This window comes from Cuculus canorus, chromosome 1 (assembly GCF_017976375.1).
Source record: "Cuculus canorus isolate bCucCan1 chromosome 1, bCucCan1.pri, whole genome shotgun sequence".
Lineage (NCBI taxonomy): Eukaryota > Metazoa > Chordata > Aves > Cuculiformes > Cuculidae > Cuculus > Cuculus canorus.
This window is the reverse complement of record NC_071401.1, coordinates 201,796,761-201,816,376: the sequence shown is the minus strand read 5'-3', so window position 1 is coordinate 201,816,376 and position 19,616 is coordinate 201,796,761. Positions and strand designations below refer to the sequence as shown.

At 43.3% G+C, this 19,616-nt stretch overlaps 1 protein-coding gene across 2 annotated transcripts; it reads left to right on the top strand.

Moving 5' to 3' along the window:
• Nucleotides 1-5,315: 5,315 nt before the first annotated feature.
• On the top strand, nucleotides 5,316-13,788 carry ECHDC3 (enoyl-CoA hydratase domain containing 3). 2 transcript variants are annotated; one of them, XM_054056091.1, is made up of 5 exons: nucleotides 5,316-5,462; nucleotides 6,858-6,979; nucleotides 9,911-10,008; nucleotides 11,512-11,712; nucleotides 13,267-13,788. In XM_054056091.1, exons 1-5 carry the CDS (start codon nucleotides 5,344-5,346, stop codon nucleotides 13,600-13,602), a joined length of 876 nt encoding a protein of 291 aa, XP_053912066.1. In that variant the 5' UTR covers nucleotides 5,316-5,343; the 3' UTR covers nucleotides 13,603-13,788. The 2 variants fall into 2 exon arrangements, with proteins under 2 accessions (XP_053912066.1, XP_053912067.1); XM_054056092.1 differs by lacking the exon at nucleotides 5,316-5,462 and adding an exon at nucleotides 5,677-6,055 and having other exon boundaries at nucleotides 13,267-13,787.
• The last annotated feature ends 5,828 nt before the right edge of the window (nucleotides 13,789-19,616 follow it).

The following is a 19,616-nucleotide window of genomic DNA, read 5'->3' as shown; positions in this document are numbered from 1 at the left end:
ATTTATACCACCCGTTACAGTGATGCAGGTGCTCCTACGAGGTGCTTGTCCCCTCTGGGCTCAATGAAAGCCAAGGAAATAAAGACCTAAATAAATATTTGTGCTTCATAAAGAAAGGGATCCTGTATACTGTCTTTGTTGCCCATGCATGCTATCTGGCAATGCAGACCCCAGAGTGTTTAATAGCAGCTAAGCACACATAAATTTTCAAACAACTTTTCTCAGCACAGCATGATACCCTGAAAATTTCTGTAATGATGTAGCAACAAAGTTGTGTTATGTCCCTTATCATCTCCCTTTTTATTTTATATGAAGGATCAATACAGCTAAAGGGCAATACAGCTAAAGGTTAGAAAAGCCCCTTCTGGTGCATGCAGCCCTGGCTCTGAGTTGTCTCCAGCTCAGCCTTAACCAAAATTCTGCTAGCAAATGCTATAAAAGGGAAAGCTATTTGAAATCAGAAAAGTTTTTTTCCAACACTTCCTCAGAGAAGGCAGCAGCAGGTCTGTTTAATGCATTGGAGAAGCTGCAGTCAGAAAAAAAGAAAAGCTGTAATGGGGGTGGGTGTGAAAGGAAACATGAGGTTGTCAATCAGAGTGAAAAAGAACAGAATTTCCAGGGAGCTGGAAATACTATAATAAAAAGAAGCTTTTTGGAGAAGACAAAAAAAAAAAAAAAATTCTTTCCTTAGAGATGAACAGAAAAAGAACAAGAAGACTGGAAAAAAGAAGGAACTGAAAGAAAAAAAATAAGATTGTATTTCACAAGGCCAGTGTGGAAGAGGTCACTGGTCAGAGTCACAGGAGACTGAGAACTCCCTTCAGAGCTGGCACACGCATCGTTTGTGCTGGCCTTTGCCACACCGAGCAGGGACTTTGAAATCTGTTGTGATCTATTTAAAATTATTTGATTTTCTTCTAAATGGGCATTTTTTTTTGCTACTAATTCCTACCATATATTTTTGGAAGAACTTTTTAGGGAATGACTATGAAGTGCAACCAACCACGAGTAAATTAAAATGGGCAAGTGGAGAAAGTCCAGTGCAGACCTACCTTTCACACCCGTCAGTGTCCTTCAATGCTTTAAAATGTATATAAACCCACTGTTGCTATTGCAGTACAGCCACAAAGCCCAATAATCATTGGGTTCATTGCATTATAAAATCAGTAAGCAGAAAGCACATCCCCACACTAAGCTGTTACTATCTGTATAAGGAAATATATTATTAAACACAAAATTCAAGTGGTTCTTTTATGAAGCTGGTGCTCAGAACTGAAAAGCCACAATTACCACCACAGTTGGAAGAAGCTGCAGGGGTTCAACAGACACTGATGAAAACTAGAGACACATTTGGGGACCTGCAAGTACTTTGCAAGAAATCACAAGAACAGGGAGAACAGGAAGCAGAAACACAGATTTACATTTACAAGGAACATACGCTGGACGCATATCTATTTTATTTAGGATACCTACTGCTCTGCCAGAAAACGGAGCACAAACAATGAAGACTTCATTGAATCATAGAATGGTTTTGAAGGGACCTTAAAGATCATCCAGTTCCAACTCCCCTGCCATAGGCAGGGACACCTCCTACTGGATCAGGTGTCTCAAAGCTCCATCCAACCTGGCCTTGAACACCTCCAGTGATTGTGTATCCACAACTTCTCTGGACAACATGTGCCAGTACCTCACTAGAAAAAATTTCTTCCTAATATCTCATCAAAATCTACACTCTTTCAGCTTAAAACCATTACCCCTCATCCTACCCCTGCATGCCCTGATAAAGAGCCCCTCCCCAGCATTTCTGCAGGCTCCCCTTTAAGTACTGGAAGGTCGCTATAAGGTCTCCCTAGAGCCTTCTCTTCTCTAGGCTGAACAACCCCAACTCTCTCGGCCTGTCCTCATATAGGAGATGTTCCAGCCCTCTGATCATCTTCACAGCTCTCTTCTGGAATTGCTCTAACAGATGTTAACTATGTTAACAGATGTCCAACTTGCATGTACATAAAACACTTCAATTACTAATACTTTCTCCTAGCATTTAGGAAAGGATACATGATGAGTAGGTGTGATAAAGACGAGCGGGGAATTATGGTTGTGGGAGCCTGTATCTCCTTGAACAACACTGCTTGGTCTTTGGGCCTGTCAGCATCTCACGGCAGATGAGGTTGTTCGCTAGCTGCATCATCCACACAGCTGCCTCTTTCCCAGGAGACTGCCTGAGCCAGGTGTGAAGAAAGAGAGGTCATCGCTCTTGTGAGTAAACAGAGAACAGAAGCATGAAAGAAATGTGAGAGGTTATATTACAAACTGACATTTTTTGGAAGAACTATTTTGAGTAATCATGGTCTGCAGAGACCTGTGCTTTTCTCAAACTAGAAAGATTTACTATGCTTCATACCAGGAGCTGGCAAAGGAGAGCTTTGTCTTTCAGCAGAAACAGACGGAGAGGGACAGAGGGACACACCATCCTAGATATATCCTTGGGGTAACCTCGGCAGAGACATCACGTAATCCCATTCAGAAGCCTCTTGAGCTCCCTCTTAAAAAAAAAAAAAAAAAAGAAACCTAAAAAAACACAAACAGATTTTAACCATGTGGATTCTAGGGCAGGGCTGTTTCACAGTCCCACTCTAATGACAGTACCTTTCCTCCTTCATTTCTGGTTCAGATATGTTAATGTTCCGTGTAGACTTGTTTGCAATAGTGCCAGCAGAGTTCTGCAACTTACATAGCCTTCTGCCATCTCAGATTTCAAAACGCGTGTCCTCCAGAGACTGCAGTCATAAGTCTTTTCATATTCATTTTGCTAGACTCAAGAAATCACTCTTCTCCTATCCCTCATAATAGAGTCTCCATTCTACCCTTCACCTGGTCTCTCTGCCCCTCTTTTAGTTTGGCTTCCTGAATGAGGGCAACCAGAAGCACTAATTGAGATGAGCTGTAAATGTACCTGTATGCACCTAAAATACTTCTAATTTTAAAACCACATTTGAATTTTAAAATCACCTCTTAAAATTACATTTGCTTTTTTGTTTCTTTGATGCATCATACAGATCACAGACTGACTCTGTGGAACCAACTAAGATACAAGTCTTCTCCACACCCATTTCCAAATTATGAGCTCCTCCTGAATAAGTAATGATTTCATTAGTTCCCAAGTATATGATCTCAAACCCTGTAGTACTGAAAATCCTCCCATACCGGTTCCTCTTGGCCTCAAAGCAACCCCATTCTTTCTGCATATCACATTCTGTCTAACTTTCAAAAAGTAAGGTGATACAAGAAGTAGTTACCATTACAAAGAGTGGAATGTTTTTTATTTAAGCTAAATTTTCATCTAAGTAACTGTATTTTTTTGAAAGTTAGAATGTCCCTCTGATAGCATGGGGATTTTTTTCAAAGTGTGTTTTTTCAGACACTGTTCATTCCTTAGAGATGACAATATTGTGTTCAAAAGTGTGATCTGTGCTGAACAGTTGTGTCTTCTTAAGTAATCACCTCTGTCTGCAGTCTTTCTGTATCTCAAATGCAAGGCCAGACAGAGAGTTGGCTCCAAAGCTCTAAATTAGCATGAGATTTGACTGTTGTGAAGTTCATAATAACATTAAAATTAGCCCTTGGAAAGTAACAGAATATGCATAAGATTTCTGGGAAAATTTATACATATGCATGGAAGTGGGAAGTATATTCTGTAACCAACTCTTGTCTCACTGCATATGATTGATGGGGATCACTCCCTCATGTTGCCCAGGACTGATTAAAAGATGCTTGCTTTCTAAAACTCAAAAACAAGCCTTGGAGAGGCTTTGCCGACATTTTGGAGATCAACAGAACTCATCCAGTCCAACCGCCCTGCTAATGGTCTACAACGGTCTGAAAGGAGGTTGTAGCAAGGTGTGTGTTGGTCGCTTCTCCCAAGTGACAGGTGATGGGATGAGAGGGAATGGCCTCAAGTTGCACCAGAGGAGGTTCGGATTGGACATTAGGAAAAATTTCTTCACTGAAAGGGTTATCAGGCTGCCCAAGGAGGTGGCTGAGTCACCATCCCTGGTGATACTTAAAGGATGGGTAGATGAAGTGCTTAGGGATATGATTTAGTAGTGGACACATATGGTTGGACTTGATGATCTCAAAGGTCTTTTCCAATGTAGTGATTCCATGATTCTGATTCTATAAAGCAGGTTCACCTCCAACAAGTAGCAGAGGAATGCATCCATGTTGATGTTGATGTTAAATGTCTCCAGAGAAGGAGATTCCACAGGCTCCCTGGGAAGCCTGTCCCAGTGCTCTGTCACCCTCAACAGTAAAGGAGTTTTCCTCATGTTCAGATGGAAATCCCTGTGTTCCAGTTTGTACCCATTGCTGAGTAGGGCAGTTGTCATACCAGAAGGATGGGATATCATCCACAGGGACCTGGACAACCTAGAGAAGTGGGTCTGTGTGAACCTCATGATGTTCAACAAGACCAAGTGCAACGTCCTACACTTGGATCAGGGTAATCTGCAGTTTCAGTACAGGCTGGGGGATGATGTGATTGAGAGAAGCCCTGTGGAGAAGGGCTTGGGGGTGCTCGTTGATGAGAAGCTCAATATGAGCCAGCAATGTGCACTTACAGCCCAGAAGGCCAATCATATCCTGGGCTGCAAAAGAAACGTGGCCAGCAGGGTGAAGGAAGTGATTCTGCCCCTCTATTCCTCTCTTGTGAGACCTCATCTGGAATACTGTGTCCGGTTCTGGAATCCTCAACATAAGGATATGGAACTGTTGGAATGGGTCCAGAGGAGGCTACTAAGATGGTCAGAGGACTGAAGCACCTCCCATACGACACAGGCCATACGACGACAGGCTGAGAGAGTTGGGCTTGTTCAGCCTGGAGAAGGCTCCAAGGAAACCTTATACCGACTTTCCAGTACCTGAAAGGGGTTACAGGAAAGGTGGGGAGGGACTTGTAAAAACAAGGGCATTGAGTGATAGGACAAGGGGGAATGGCTTTAAATTGGAAGGGGGAAGATATAGATTAGACATTAGGAAGAAATTCTTCACCATGAGGGTGGTGAGGCACTGGCACAGGTTGCCCAGGGAAGTTGTGGCTGCCCCATCCCTGGAGGTGTTCAAGGCCAGGTTGGATGGGGCCTTGGGCAGCCTGATCCAGTGGGAGATGTCCCTGCCCATGACAGGGGCGTTGGAACTGGATGGGCTTTAAGGTCTCTTCCAACCCAACGCATTCCACGACTCCACGCCGCCTGTCTCTGGCGAAACACACAGCGTTTACTCCCTCACTTTCGCTTTCCGCCCTTCGCCAAGACCGCCGGGAACGCTGCCCGCCCCGCCCCCTCAGCCATGGCCGTGGCGCTGGGGCTGCTGCGGGCGCTGCCGGGCCCTGCCCTGACCCGCGGGGCCGCGGCGATCGCTGCGGGGCGGGAGCGGCTGACGGTGCGGCGGCAGGAGGGGGGCGTGCGGTGAGACGAGGATACCCCGCAGATCCCAGCCCGGAGATCCCAGCCCGGAGATCCCAGACCTGCCCCCCTCTCCCTGCGTTCCCCTTCCTTCCCCCCCCTCCCCGCGCCCCATCCCTGCGCCGCTATCGTAGGATCATAGAATGGTTTGGGTTGGAAGGGACCTTACATATCATGTAGTTCCAACCCCCCTGGTATAAGCAGGGACATCCCACTAGGTCAGGCTGTCCAAGGCCCCATCCAGCCTGGCCTTGAACACCTCCAGGGATGGGGCAGCCACCACTTCCCTGGCTGACCTGTGCCAGTGCCTCAACAACGCCATCATTGTGAAGAAGTTCTTCTTAATGTCTGGTCTAAATCTGCCCTCTACAGTTTATCCCTATTGCCCCTCATCCTGTCACTACAAGCCTTTGTAAACAGTCCTTCCCCAGGTTTCTTGTAGCCCCTTCGGGTACTGGAAGGTCACTATAAGATCTCGGAGCCTTCTCTTCTCCAGGCTGAACAACCTAAACTCTCTCAGCCTGTCCTTGTAGGGCAGGCACTTCAGTCCTCTGATCATCTTTATAGCCCTCCTGTGGACCGGTTACAACAATTCCGTATCCTTCTTATGTTGACAATTCCAGAACTGGACAAAGTACTCCAGATGAGGTCTCACAAGAGAGGAATAGAGGGGCAGAATCGCCCTACACTCCCATCCCTGCGCCCTCTCCCTGCGCTCCCATCCCTGCACTCCCATCCCTGCACCCCTATAATAGAATTGGAACAGTTTGGCTTGGAAGGGACCTTAAGGATTATCAAATACCAACCCCTCTGCCATGGGCAGGGACACCTCCCACTAGATCAGGCTGGCCAAGACCCCATCCAGCCTGGCCTTGAACACCTCCAGGGATGGGGCAGCCACAACTTCCCTGAGCAATCTGTGCCAGTGGCTCACCACTCTCATAGTGAAGAAATTCTTCCTTATGTCTAGTCTAAATCTGCACCACTCCAGTTTATACCCATTGCCCCTGGCCTTTGTAAACAGTCCCTCCCCAAGTTTCTTGTAGTCCTTTCAGGTACTGGAAGGTTGCTACAAGGTCTCCTCAGAGCCTTCTTTTCTCCAGGCTGAACAAGCCCAACTCTCTCAGCCTGTCCTCATATGGGAGGTTCTCCAGCCCTCTGACCATCTTAGTAGCCTCCTCTGGACCCGTTCCAACAGTTACATACCCTTCTTATGTTGAGGATCCAGAACTGGACACAGTTCTCTAGATGAGGTCTCACAAGGGAGCAATAGAGGGGCAGAATTACCCCGCACTCCTATCCCCACACCCTTCTCCTTGCACCCCTTTCCCTGCGCTCCCATCCCTGCATTCCCTGTTTTCCTTAACCGTAACCTCTGCCTTTATCCTCTTCCTGCAGCGACATCGTCCTCAACAACCCAAAGAGGAGGAACGCCCTGTCCCTTGCCATGCTGCAGTCCCTGCGGGAGGACCTCCTGCATGATGTCAAGAGCAAAGAGCTCCGCGTCATCATCATTTCGGGTATCTCCCTTCTTCCCTCAGGCTGACAGAAGGGGCGGGGATGTGGGATTTGGAATAATAATAATGATAATATGGAGTTTACACAGGAATCTCTCACAGAGGGACAGAAGATGGTTCAGGAATGGGCTTACATGGTGTTTGCAGCTGGTGAGGAACAGGCAGGGCATCCTGCGTGTGACCCCACCGTGCAGACCTGGCTCTCATTTAGATCATGGAATCATAGAACGGTTTGAGTCAGAAGGGATGTTAAAGCCCATCCAGTTCCAACCCCGCTGCCGTGGGATGGGACAATTCCCTCTGGATCATGTTCTTCAAAGCCCACCAAACCAGGCTGCTCAAGACCCCATCCAGCCTGTCCTTGAACACTTCCAAGGATGGGGCATCCACAACTTCCCTGGGCAGCCTTAGTGTGCCTCACCACCCTCATTGTGAAGAATTTCTTCCTAATGTCTAATTTAAAGTCTAGTCTTCCCCCCTTCAATTCAAAGCCATTGCCTCTCATCCTTTCACTATAGGCCCTTGTAAAAAGTCCCTCCCCAGCTTTCTTGTAGGACCCCTTCAGGCACTGGAAGGCTGCTATAAGGTCTCCTCGGAGCCTTTTTTTCTCTAGGTTGAACAGCCCCAACTCCCTCAGCCTGTCCTCATAGCAGAGGTGCTTCAGCCCTCTGATCATCTTTGTGGCCCTCCTCTGGACAATTCCAACAGTTCCATCATCCTAGTTCCCATTCTCACCTGCTTAATTCCTTATTCTTCAACATGGCATTAACAATCAACTTGGGGTTTGTTATATTTTTGTATATAGTTGACATGTATAAGGAGAACTGCTGCAGAAACACATTCAAAAATCTTGGTATTTCATTCGAGTTACACAGTGTTTACAAAGTCGATCAGCTTCTTGCCTTTGTGAAAACAATCAGGAGATCATAGAATCATTTGATTGGAAAAGACCTTTGAGATCATTGAGTCCACCAAGTGGTGGTGTCACTTCCCTGGTCAGTGTGTTCCAGTGCCTGATAACCATTTCAGTGAAGAATTTTTTCCTGGTATCTAATCCGGACCTCCCCTGGTACAAGTTGAGGCCATGTGCTCTTGTCATGTCACCAGGTTTAAAAGAAACTAGGGGTTTTCTTGGTTTAAAATCTGTCTGTAAAGAATATTTTAAATGTAACAAAAGCCAGGTTCTAATGGTTATGAAACAAAGGAACATTCCCAGACTCTGGTTTTCATGCAGGAGCGGGCTGAGTCAGTATGGCTTTTGTTGCTGTCGGCAGGAGGTGTAGATCGTGGGAAACAAGGCTTAAGGTTTCTTCAGATCGTGTATTCCATTTCCCCTACTCTAAGCCAGGATCAGCATCGTTATCTTTGCCACCAGTTTGTCAAAATTGGTTTTAAAACTCTCCGATGAAGGAGAGACCATAATATTGATACTGCAGTGACCCGTAGCCTCCAGATGTAAAATATTATCTCTCAGAGCCTGTTACAGTTCTCTTCCATTTAGGTATTAACCTGTAGAGTTCTCAAAGATAATGAAACTGGAGCTGTTCTTAAGCCATCTTCTTTTCACCTGCTATTTTAAGTTAACCTTCCCCTGCCCTCCCTCCAAACCTCTTGGAGAAATAGGTTTATTGATTTAGGATGCTGTGGTTTCCAGTATGTAGAGGAAAACACTGTGTTTGTGCACACACACATGAGCAGGGAAGTAACCTAACTTCACAGGGGTGAGTCTAAATATATGAATTCAGCGTTTCAAACTGCAGAAGCACATTTTGTGGAACATTTCAGTTTCTTATTGGGGAGTACAGTATTCTAGGAGTTTTTTTGTGATCAGGATTTCATTTGTTTTTTTTCTTTTAGTTTAAAAAGAAATTGCATTTACCTATTGATTTCTAATTCCCATGCTGAACAGAATGCAAAATAAGAAATCTTAATAAAATAAAAGACTTTTCACGAAGTGTTTTGAGTCTTTAACACAGACTTCACACTGGATTCTTTTTCAGTGAGGCACAAATGCAGATATTATTTATTTCCAGATATATATAGCTGAACTCATGAGTAGACTGATGTTAGTTGTGTGGTTATTTCTGGGTAGACTATGCCACAATAATCTGGTCTGTTAGAAACAAATTAGTAGATAAAGTTGTGTCTGCATAGCTGGAGCTGGAAATGTCACATTTATATAAATAACTGAGAGGTTCTGGAGGATTCAAAAGCATCAGATTGGTTTAGTTTTATGGCTGATGTCAAAGGAAAACCATTGTAAACTGTAGTCTACCCATAAAGGATGTTTTGATCTTAGCTGCCACTGAAGGCAAGCAAATCCAAAACTTAGGTCTGTTCTTTTGCTGCCGAAATCCTGGGCATGTTTGGATTGTAGATGGATCTGTAGATGACAGTTTTAGCAGTGGAGGAAAAGATGCTCCAGCAACCTGTCTGGTTCTCCTCTATCAGAACAACCTTTTGTCCTTTTTTTTTTTTTTACCATTGTGTCATTGAATGCCATGACACAAAAATCTTGTTTATTGAGCAAAAGTTAATCATTAATGCTGGGTACAGAAAAGAGGGACTAACTTTATCTGTTACTCTGAGAGCAGAGCACACCAGCCTTGCTTCAGCTGGCTGGTTTGCACTGTACCGTGGAGTATAGTACCCTTACAGGAGATAGGGCTCAGAGGTGTGCAGTGCCCTGTTTTGAACAGAGTGAACTTGGAACGGAAGTAAAATTAGACCTTTAAAAATGTTTGTTGGTGTATTGTGGTAATTTAAAGTTGATACAAAACCCAGAGGCAACCTGTCAGAATTGTGTGTAAAGCTCCCTCCCCAAGCTCCTTTTTGACCATGGACATCTCATTGACATATCTTTAGCAGGGGCATTGATATGTCCCTGGCCCTGGTTTCTTGATTAATTCAGATGTTTCATGAAATTCCTTGCAGCTGAAGGACCTGTATTTTGTTCCGGCCATGATTTGAAGGAACTGTCAAGTGAAGATGATGTGAAGCATCATTCCCAAGTATTTGAAATATGTGCAGAGGTAAGCCGTTCCTCTTAAGAGTCACTTCTTTTTCCTAGTATTAAGAGCAATAAATTATATTGATTTAAGGAGGGACACCTGCTAGCTAGAGCACAGACTGTTTTCCTTAATTTCATCACATAAGTTAAGGAGAATGGATCCTACCCTAGTGACATGCCTAAAGCATTATGGAGTGAGGGGTCCAGAGCAGTGGACTGGTTTTCAGGAGCCTTGGCTTCTACATCAGTCTATGACGGTAATCTTAAGCAGATCGTCTCAGCTGCTGTACCTCTGTTTCCCCATGCATATAGCGATATAGCGATGTTAGCGACACTGTGTAATGCAGTATCCAAGAACTAAGTACTCTCCACATACAAGTTCAAGACATCTGAGAATATCGCTTCTTCAGAGGCTTTGCAAATGCAAACCCATAAGTAGCAGTGTATATTTTGGAGAAGCAGTTGACTTTGAATTTTTATAACCATGTGAGTACTTTATAGTTGTTTTGTTTGCACACATGCACATGTTGTTACTCTTTTGTTGTCTGTTTCTCAAGATCCACTTGAAAAAAATTGTTTTTAAGCAAAGATAGAAGAACAGAGACAAAGGCTGATCAAATTCAAACCAAAATGTTGATAGTCTTAACTAGGCAACAGAAAATCTGCTGCATTTCATCTACTGGAGAAATTGAAGTACCAAATGAAAGTTTGTTATCTTGCTACACTGTGCTAATGTAAGATTATTTTTCTTTAATCCTGATAAAGTCTGTAATCATTGACTAGAATTTTCTGTCTTCAGGCATTAAAATTAGGTGAGTTTCTTGGTTCCCACTGTATGGAAGGAGAACCTGTGCTGGAAAAGTTAAGACAAATTCATCTTTCTTAACTTCAGCTATCTAAAGTTAGATGTCCAGCCTTCAAGAATTATATGTGTGAGAGGGAGAGAAATGGTTGTATTTCCCATCTTAGGTCTCATGAAGCAGGAAAAATTGTTTCCTAGCAGGTTAAGTCTCTCCCTTCCTCTTATGCAGAGTAATCCTAGAAGGACATCAAATGATTGTGTTGGGGTGAGATCAACCCAAGCTCAAGATCACGCAGAAAACAGCAATAAGACTGGTTTAATTTCTTGGGACAGTTATTAAGTCAGTTTTCCATTATAGGTCAAAGTAAGGTGGGGATGGTATACACATCTCGGATACACATGTTCCCACAGCAAGGAGCACCGGATCTGCATACAGAGGCACCCAAGCTCCCTACGCATCTGCTAACAAGTGTATCTACCTTTCATTCTTGTATTTTCCAATTCTGCTTGAGTTAGCAAGACCAGTTCATGCTACATAAACACAACTGAGCAGATACTCAATGGTCTTGTGCGTTAGAACAGGTTTTGCAGAGAGATTACTTTTATTAAATGCCAATTAATAAAGCTGACAAATGCACACAGCAGATGTGTGAAGCAATTGCAGGTTTTAGAGCAGCCACTGTTTAAATTTTGTGGACTGACCACTTTCTTTTGTGCCTGCAGGTTATGACTTTAATCCAGAAACTTCCAGTACCGGTGATCGCCAAAGTAAATGGCTTGGCTACTGCAGCAGGCTGTCAGCTTGTAGCAAGTTGTGACATAGCAGTGGCCAGTGAGAAATCTCAATTTGCCACCCCTGGAGTAAACATTGGACTGTTTTGCTCCACACCAGCTGTGGCCTTGGGCAGATCTCTTCCAAGAAAGGTAGGCTTCCTTCTCAGATAGTCTTTGAAATTTCTCAAGAAGTAGGAGTGTTAGGAGTTTAGTTCCATTGCCTGAACCTTGTTTGTCTGCAGTACGACATTCAAAATATTTCATTGCCAAAGACATCTTCATTAACTCTTTGCACTGGGAAAAATAATAAAGGGATGAACTGTGTTTAGGGAAAACAGCTTCCTACTGATGCAATTACAACCAGTATGAACTCGTACCAGCAGCATACCAGCTCAGCAATGCCTTGCCTTTCCAGCAGACAGCTCTGTGCGTTAGACAATAATGTTCTTCCCTGATGAGGGAACCCCTGCAAGTCCAGGATATCAATCCCACTGAGGTATCAGTTCTTGCCAGGCAGTGACATTTCACAGCCAGCATGAGCTGCCTGGATGTAGATCACGATGCTTTAAATAGCATCTAAAGCCCTCCTATACTTTCTTCCTGCTTTATTTCCTGCTGATTGTGACTACACATCTCTCACTGCATAAACAATAGTAAACCTGTAAAGCTTCCTTAACTGAGAAAAGAAATTTTAAATTCTGATACACTTGGATTCCTGTAGACAGACTTTTCAAGTGCAGCAGGGCTCTGCTGAGATGCAAGGGCTTAACTGCATATGTCCAATTGCTGGATGAAAGTTTAAACTTTAGATTTCCCATTTGTAAGGCCATCCTGTTCAAATATAGTCTGTCTGTGGGTTGGGTTTTTTTCAGGTGTGCTGTAGTGTGCAGTTATAACTTCATAATTACTATTTCTGGGGGTTTTTATTACCTTTTCAAATGTGTGGGATATACTTTTTTTGTGCCGCTTTTCAAAGTAGCAGGAACATTTCCTACTGTTCTCAGGATCACTGATTTTATCTTTTATCAAATGAAAAGTTGCCATAGTTTGTATCTACCAGAGCAAAGACACTAATGAGGATAATCAGCTCCTATGATTCAGGGCATCAATCAATTGCATCAGGAGTCATAGAAAAAAATTCTTATTGATATCTAACGTTGAATAGTCCCTGAGTATCTGGGGGATTTTTTTAATTTGAAAACTCAAGTACAAGGTGCTGGAAGCAGCACAAGACTGAATAGATGTGGCTATAAGAAGGACATGTTTAAAAAAACCCTGATCAAGCTTAAATGAAGTCAGGTATTTTCAGAACTGCACATTGACATAGTAAGTCTTTATTTATCTTTATATGCCCAGCTTAAAATATGTAGTTCAGTCATTTGGCATTGTGGACCATCCACATCTCTCAATTCTTAGTGCAGTGCTAGAGATTCTGGGCTGTTGAAAAGTAACCCAGAGGTACCAGCCTAGGACAGCTGCAGTCAGTGGGCAGGCTTGAAAAAAGGGCAGTTTGAGACCCGGTCCTTCTCTTTGCTGAAGACTCCTCACACTTCTTTGGCACTTTAAGAGGCCAAAAGATTTAAATCTTATATCTGTCAAAAGAGTCACTTGTACTTGAAGGAGGAAGCTGAAACACTCCAACCAAACCACACCAAACCAATAAGGCAGTTGAATTGACTCAATACAATATATTTTCTTGCTCAGGTGGCGTTAGAGATGCTTTTCACAGGTGAACCTCTTTCTGCCCAAGAAGCATTAATGCATGGGCTTGTCAGCAAAGTGGTACCAGAAGACAAGCTGGAAGAAGAGACCACGAAAATCTCTCAGAAGATATGCGAAAGCAGCAAATCCATCCTGGCATTGGGGAAAGCCACCTTTTACAGACAGATAACACAGGACCTCGATACTGCTTACAGGATGACTACTCAAGTCATGGTAGACAATTTGAATTTGAGAGATGGGCAGGAAGGTATTGAAGCCTTTATTCAGAAACGTAAGCCTGTCTGGTCACACCTGTCTTCTCAGGATGAGAAGAAATGAATCCTGTTTCCAAGCTAACCTGAGCTGTGTTTTATGATTCTTCACGTAATTGCCTTTGAGAACTATATTTCTATTCTTACTAGAAGTTAAATTTCTCTTCTTACATATGCCAAAGCCACAATAAATTCTATGTATATAATAAATGTTAAGAAAAATTAAACCAAACGTTTCTTTTCGGCGATGAATTTAATCTTTGGTTTTAGAAGGAACTCTGTGCGGCAAAAAAAATCAGTTTAATGTCACAGGTTACTTAGGGAATAACAGAGGCTGGGAGAGAGCTTACATCACTGTGCTCAGTACCTGTTCCCCTAGTTCTGAGTAAGAATTGCCATTTGTTGTTATTAATAGAAAATTAAAGGGCTTGGACACATTTCAGATATGATGGTAGTACATACCATAATGGATTCCAGTGCTCTTCATTCACAGTAGTCCATCACTCCTTATGAATTTATCTGCTTGTGAACTGTATGTATTGTTTGCCTCCCTCAGCAAATCCTATTTTTCCACCATCAGTTCAAGCACTTGTGCTGGTTCTAGAGAATTTTGCTGTTGACTCCATTGAGGCTGAGCATGGCTTGGGGGTGTTTGGTTTCAAAAGGTCATGCTGTGAAAGCCAGTGCCTGTGGGCTTCAGCAGAAACTCTCACCTGGCAGTGTTTTGAGCCAGATGTGTTTTTCATGCTGTATTTCTTCAGTTTATCACAGAATCTTAGATGTGTTAGTTGGAAAGTCCGTGCTTATGCTCCAGGCTGGGTTTTTACTGGCACTGGGGCAGTTCAGCTGTGGATTTACAATCTTGGGCTACAACCTCCAGCAACAGGGATTGAGCTGCTTCTCTGGGTAACCTGTCACAGTGCTGTGCAACCCTCCTGGTGGAAAAAAAAAAGTCTTAATGACCAGTCTGAGCCTCAAAGCATCAGGTTTTTGGCATTGCCCCTTGTTACATTATCTAACAATACTGAGAAGATTTCAGTGCCATTATCTTTGTAACTGTCTCTAAGCAGTCACATGCTGCAGTTAGGCCACTCTTAGGCTCCTCTGTGCCAGACTGAACAAGTCCAGCTTCTTCTACTCTCTTCATAGTCATGATTTCTAGGTAACCAGCTCAGTAGCCCTTGAGTGGACCAGTTCCAGTTTCTCCACATGCCTTTTGTGCTGGCTGTGCCAAAACTGGACTGTATTCCAAATAATGGCCTCATCAGTGCTGAGCAGAGGAGAACAAAATATTCCGTCCATCTGCTGGACACTTTGAGCCAGTCAGTATTGCTCAGTATGCATTTTGTTTTATTTGTAATGAGAGTGCTCTGTTGGCTTGTGTTCAGTTGTGCATCCACTTGTAAGCCCTGTTCCAGCAGGACTGCTGCTCTGCCAGTCGGATGCTAGCCTGTACTGGAGCATGAAGTTCTTCCCCATGCGGAGAAACTTGGATTCCTCCTTAGATTATGGTTCTTCTGGGTTGAAGCCAGGCCATTTGGTGTGTTGGCCTTTCCCCCAGTTTTGCTTCATCTGGAAATTGTGTGAGGATGTATTGTTGATGACAATACTGAATGATACAAGCCTTGGTATCAATCCATGCTGATCAACACTGGATAGCTTCTCCCCAGATGTTTTTTCTGAAGTTCCACACAGCCAAATCATGAAGGCTCATCCATTTCATCCTTAAATAGGCACCTAAGAAAAACCAGGTGTATCACTGTATAGATGGGCTTTTTTTCTCTTTGTTAACAGTAAAAGTAGCCTTAAATGCTTAGCTCAGACTTAGATATCTTAAATTGGATCAGATGAATATTGCCTACAGGTCCTAAAACTCCAAATATGGAAGTATCGTGAATCAAAGACTTTGTAAGGTATGCTTACTCCTGTGTCCTTGGTTCCCTGTCTGCATGAGTGTTAGTACACTCCTCAGTACTCCTCTGGAGTGAATCAAATACCAGTGAAGTCCTGGGGCAGTTCTCTCCGGGAATCAATCATTCCTCCTAGCCAGCATGGATGGTTCCACACCAGCTTTGGCTCACTCTGCCTTTCAGTGCCCTGATACCATCCACATAGGCCTTGCCTAACACCCCTGAGGTCCTCAGCAGCATGCTGAAGAACACCCTGCTGGCAGGCCTGCCTGGTGTTTTGGGCACTTTGAATTGAAAAACTGCCATAACGAGAATTCATCACTTTTATCTTTGGGCTGTGAAAGTGCTGTGTGGAGGTAGAGGAGGCCCAGGCCAACTGCTGTGCGACACAGTTGCTGCAGGAGTGGCTGCGGGAACTGGGATTGTTTAGCCTGGAGGAGACTGATGGGAGACCTTAATCGCTCTCTACAACTACCTGGAAGGAGGTTGTAGTGAGGTGGGTGCTGATCTCTTCACCCAAGTAACAAGTGATAGGACAAGAGAAAATAGCCTCAGGTTGCACCAGGGAAGGTTTAGAAAAAAATTCTTCACTGAAAGGGTGGTGAAGCATTGGAACAGAGAAGTGGTGGAGTCTCCATCCCTGGAGGTGTTCAAAAAACGTGTATATATGGCACTTTGGGACATGGTTTAGTAGGCATGGTGGTGTTAGGCTGATGGTTGGACTGGATGATCTTAGAGGTCTTTTCCAACCTTAATGATTCTATGATTCTGTACTCCAGAATGACTGAAGCATGAGGTCCACCTTGCAAAGGCCGTTGTTGGTAGTGTCGGCCTTGTTGTTGTCCCCTCATTAGATGTGGTCTCACAGTTCGGTCTGCCTCCCACATCATAGCGATGGACTGTGACCCATCAGGTGCACAGCTGGGATCAAGGGGTTGAATGACACTTTGTTTCCTGAGTAGTAGAATTAAGTTCTTTTATACCTTCTACTGGAGCTAAACATGGATAGTTTGGAGCAAAAACCAACCTCTTTTCTCTCTAACTGACCTACACATTTTAATTCAAATCAGTGATATAATTATTCATACCGTTTATACGTATAGAGCCCCACAAAGCAATTCTCTGCCTACACTGCATACTTGGGATGAAAAGAAAGCAATTTCCAGTTTCTGCTGCTGTTTTTAATTTGAGGACTGGAGAATTAAAATTCAATTCATCATTTAAAATGTTTTTTTTCTATAAGAATGTGAAAATGTGGATCATTTCAAATCGTTGTTTTAAAAATATAAACTTACACTGTTACCACTAGGAAAGATGGGTAAGTTTTACGTAACTCACATAGTTTATATAGGTGAGAAACTGTTAGGAGCAGTTAAGAGATAGTTGGGTTAAATCTGGACCCCAGTAACCTTCATCATGTCTTTTTTAATGCAGTAAGATGCTGCACTTAGACTCTGTTCCCACATGCTGCTCTAAAAGCATTAAGAAAGAATAAATTGTTTTTAAAAATATTTATATTTAATGGCTGTCTTGCAACTACTTAGGAAATCTCTATTGGCTCTTTTGTTCCAGGCTTTTAGAAATAAGTACATTATCTGATTTTTGCAGAATAGTTCTCTTCCCAACTAATAAATAAAATTGTTTCACTGGCCATCTTAAAACATGAGTGATAGTTTAGATGAGCACATTCTTTCTGATATTTAGAAATTCTTCTGCAGCTGATCACTATCAACACAAGACAGAGTTTGGCATTAACGCCTGGATATAATTTTTGAAGGAAAAAAATTATGTATTTTTAAAGAACAATTACTTAATTTGAAAGTTATACTGCAATGGAATCAAATTCCAATCATCTTATTCCTGCATGTGCATTAATTGAATTTGACTGACCTTATAAGACACTAATACTACAAAGATATGCAGGTATCCTTAGCATTTCTCGCTGAGCAGACTAACAGCAATGGGAAGTGCTCTGTTAAGTTAAGAAAAGGCATATTTGAGCAAGACAAAGTGGTGATGGGAGGGGACGTTAACTACCAGAAATGGTGTACTGGTTGTTTATAAGATAAGGCAGAGGGTAGGGATGTTAACTTATCCTTGGCCTTCCCAACACCACAACGCCCCGACTCCTTCACAGTTCAAATCCATGAAAGTTGAGGAAGGACAGCGTTCTGTATGACTAAGTTCATGTCCTTAAGAACAATGCTTTTCTAGGCTCGTGGTCTTTTTCACTCTAACTCAAAGATGTGACAGATGCTTGTGTTGTACTTTCAGATCTTGAAGAGAGAAAATATTTATAAGTATGTTTTAACTCAGTTCTCACAGTATTAATACGATTTTATGCCATAAAGTTCATTGTGCGATAGTAATCGTCTATTCCAAAAATGGTGGCATCCACAGGAACATTTCCCTCTTGCTTGAACTACTAGACAGGAAAGCTTCAGAAGGTTTTAGAACACTCCCTGTGGATTGACAAAGCAGCATCATTTTTCATTTCTGACTTGTGTGGGTTTTTCATTTTTGCCCACATCTGCCTTTATTGTTTAATGGATTTACAGGCTATTCCTGGGAAACAGACTGGTTCCAGAACTGTTAATTAAGTTCTACAGCCAAGGAACAGCAAACCAAATGATAGATAGGGAGCCTTACCGCTGTGGGTATCTGCTGCCTGTGGAGTTTGTCCCAAAATAGCAAGGAGTCTCTCCCTTGTCATCCCATTTATTTTTATTGAAAATCTGCTCTGCAGTGATGCCTGCCAGGTAATTAGCCTAGTTTCAAGTGACCCTAATAGTATGTGGCATACACGCAGCCTTCTCTGTGCGTGAAGTATGACTCCATCTGTCTACAGCCTGTAGGAATCAGCTTACCGCTGCAAGTGACAGGGACATTTCCTAACCATGTACACTGGAACAGCTGGAACTTGGTTGAGAAAATACAAGCAAGGAATTGCTAGTATGAATGTCATGAACCATCCAGCCACTGACTTCGGAGTCCATAGAGGCCTTGGAAAAATGGCTTTGATGAAATGTTAGGAAAGATACATAAGCAGAATCTGGAGAATGTGATCATGTCACCACTTGTGATGTAAATTTGGGCTCCCTCATGAACAAGACAAACTAAGCGAAGGTGCAGTGATAGAATCACAGAATCATAGAAAGGCTTGAGTTGGAAGGGACCTTAAAGATTATCCAGCTCCTGCTGCAGGCAGGAACACCTTCCACTGGATCAGGTTGCTCAAAGCTTCATCCAACCTGGCCTTGAACACCTCCAGGGATGGGGCATCCACAGCTTCCCTGGGCAACCTGTGCCAGTGCCTAACCTCCCTCACAGGAAAAAAAATCTTCCTTATATCAAATCTAAATCTCCCTTCTTTCAGTTTGAAACCGTTCTCCCTCATCCCATCCCTGCAATCGCTGATAAAGAGCTCCTCCCCATCTTCCTGTAGCAACCTGGAAGGTCGCTATAAGGTCTCCCTGGAGCCTTCTCTTCTCCCGGCTGAGCAACCCAACTCTCTCAGCCTGTTTTCATAGGAGAGGTGCTCAAGCCCTCTGATTCTTCATGGCCCTTCTCTGGACTCGCTCTAAGAGATCTGTGTCCGTCCTGTGCTGAAGACTTCAAAATTGAATGTAGTACTCCAGGTGGGTTCTCATGAAAGTGGAGTAGGGGGGCAGAATCCCCCGCTTGACTCTTGGTCACACTTCTGATGTAGCCGATAGCTGGAGTAACACTCAGCACAGGATTGTTCCTAATTTGTGGACTAGACAACAAACTGTCTCACCACATCGTTTGGGGGACGTACGCTGAAGATAGGGTTAAACGGAGATGATGGGCAAGATATTTATACCTTACACATTCCACAGAGCCAAAGAACAGAGCAGGATTTTATATAAGCTTTTATGTAAACTTCATGTGGTTTTCTTAAGGCTGTGCAACCCAGAATTCAGCAAACCAGATCAGAATTAGGTTTGCTTTGAAGCGATCACCCATTGCTGTGCAAGAAAGAGCTTGAAAATATGTACTACGAAGGCACGAAAAGCTGGACATAGTTAACATTAAAAATACATTACTAACTCACTGGCAAAAGTCAGCATCATAGTTTTTACCACCTAGCTCATGGTTTCTGAGCATTTGGATGGCAACACTCTGTCCTTCACAGAATTGCCTCTGGCTA

What these genes read in the sequence shown, in the direction of transcription:
- ECHDC3 (XM_054056091.1), top strand. Translation starts at nt 5,344, where the DNA reads ATGGCCGTGGCGCTGGGGCTGCTGCGGGCGCTGCCGGGCCCTGCCCTG. An exon ending in CCGCGTCATCATCATTTCGG is followed by an intron (nt 6,980 to 9,910) that starts GTATCTCCCTTC and finishes AATTCCTTGCAG; the next exon opens with CTGAAGGACCTGTATTTTGT. An exon ending in TATTTGAAATATGTGCAGAG is followed by an intron (nt 10,009 to 11,511) that starts GTAAGCCGTTCC and finishes TTGTGCCTGCAG; the next exon opens with GTTATGACTTTAATCCAGAA.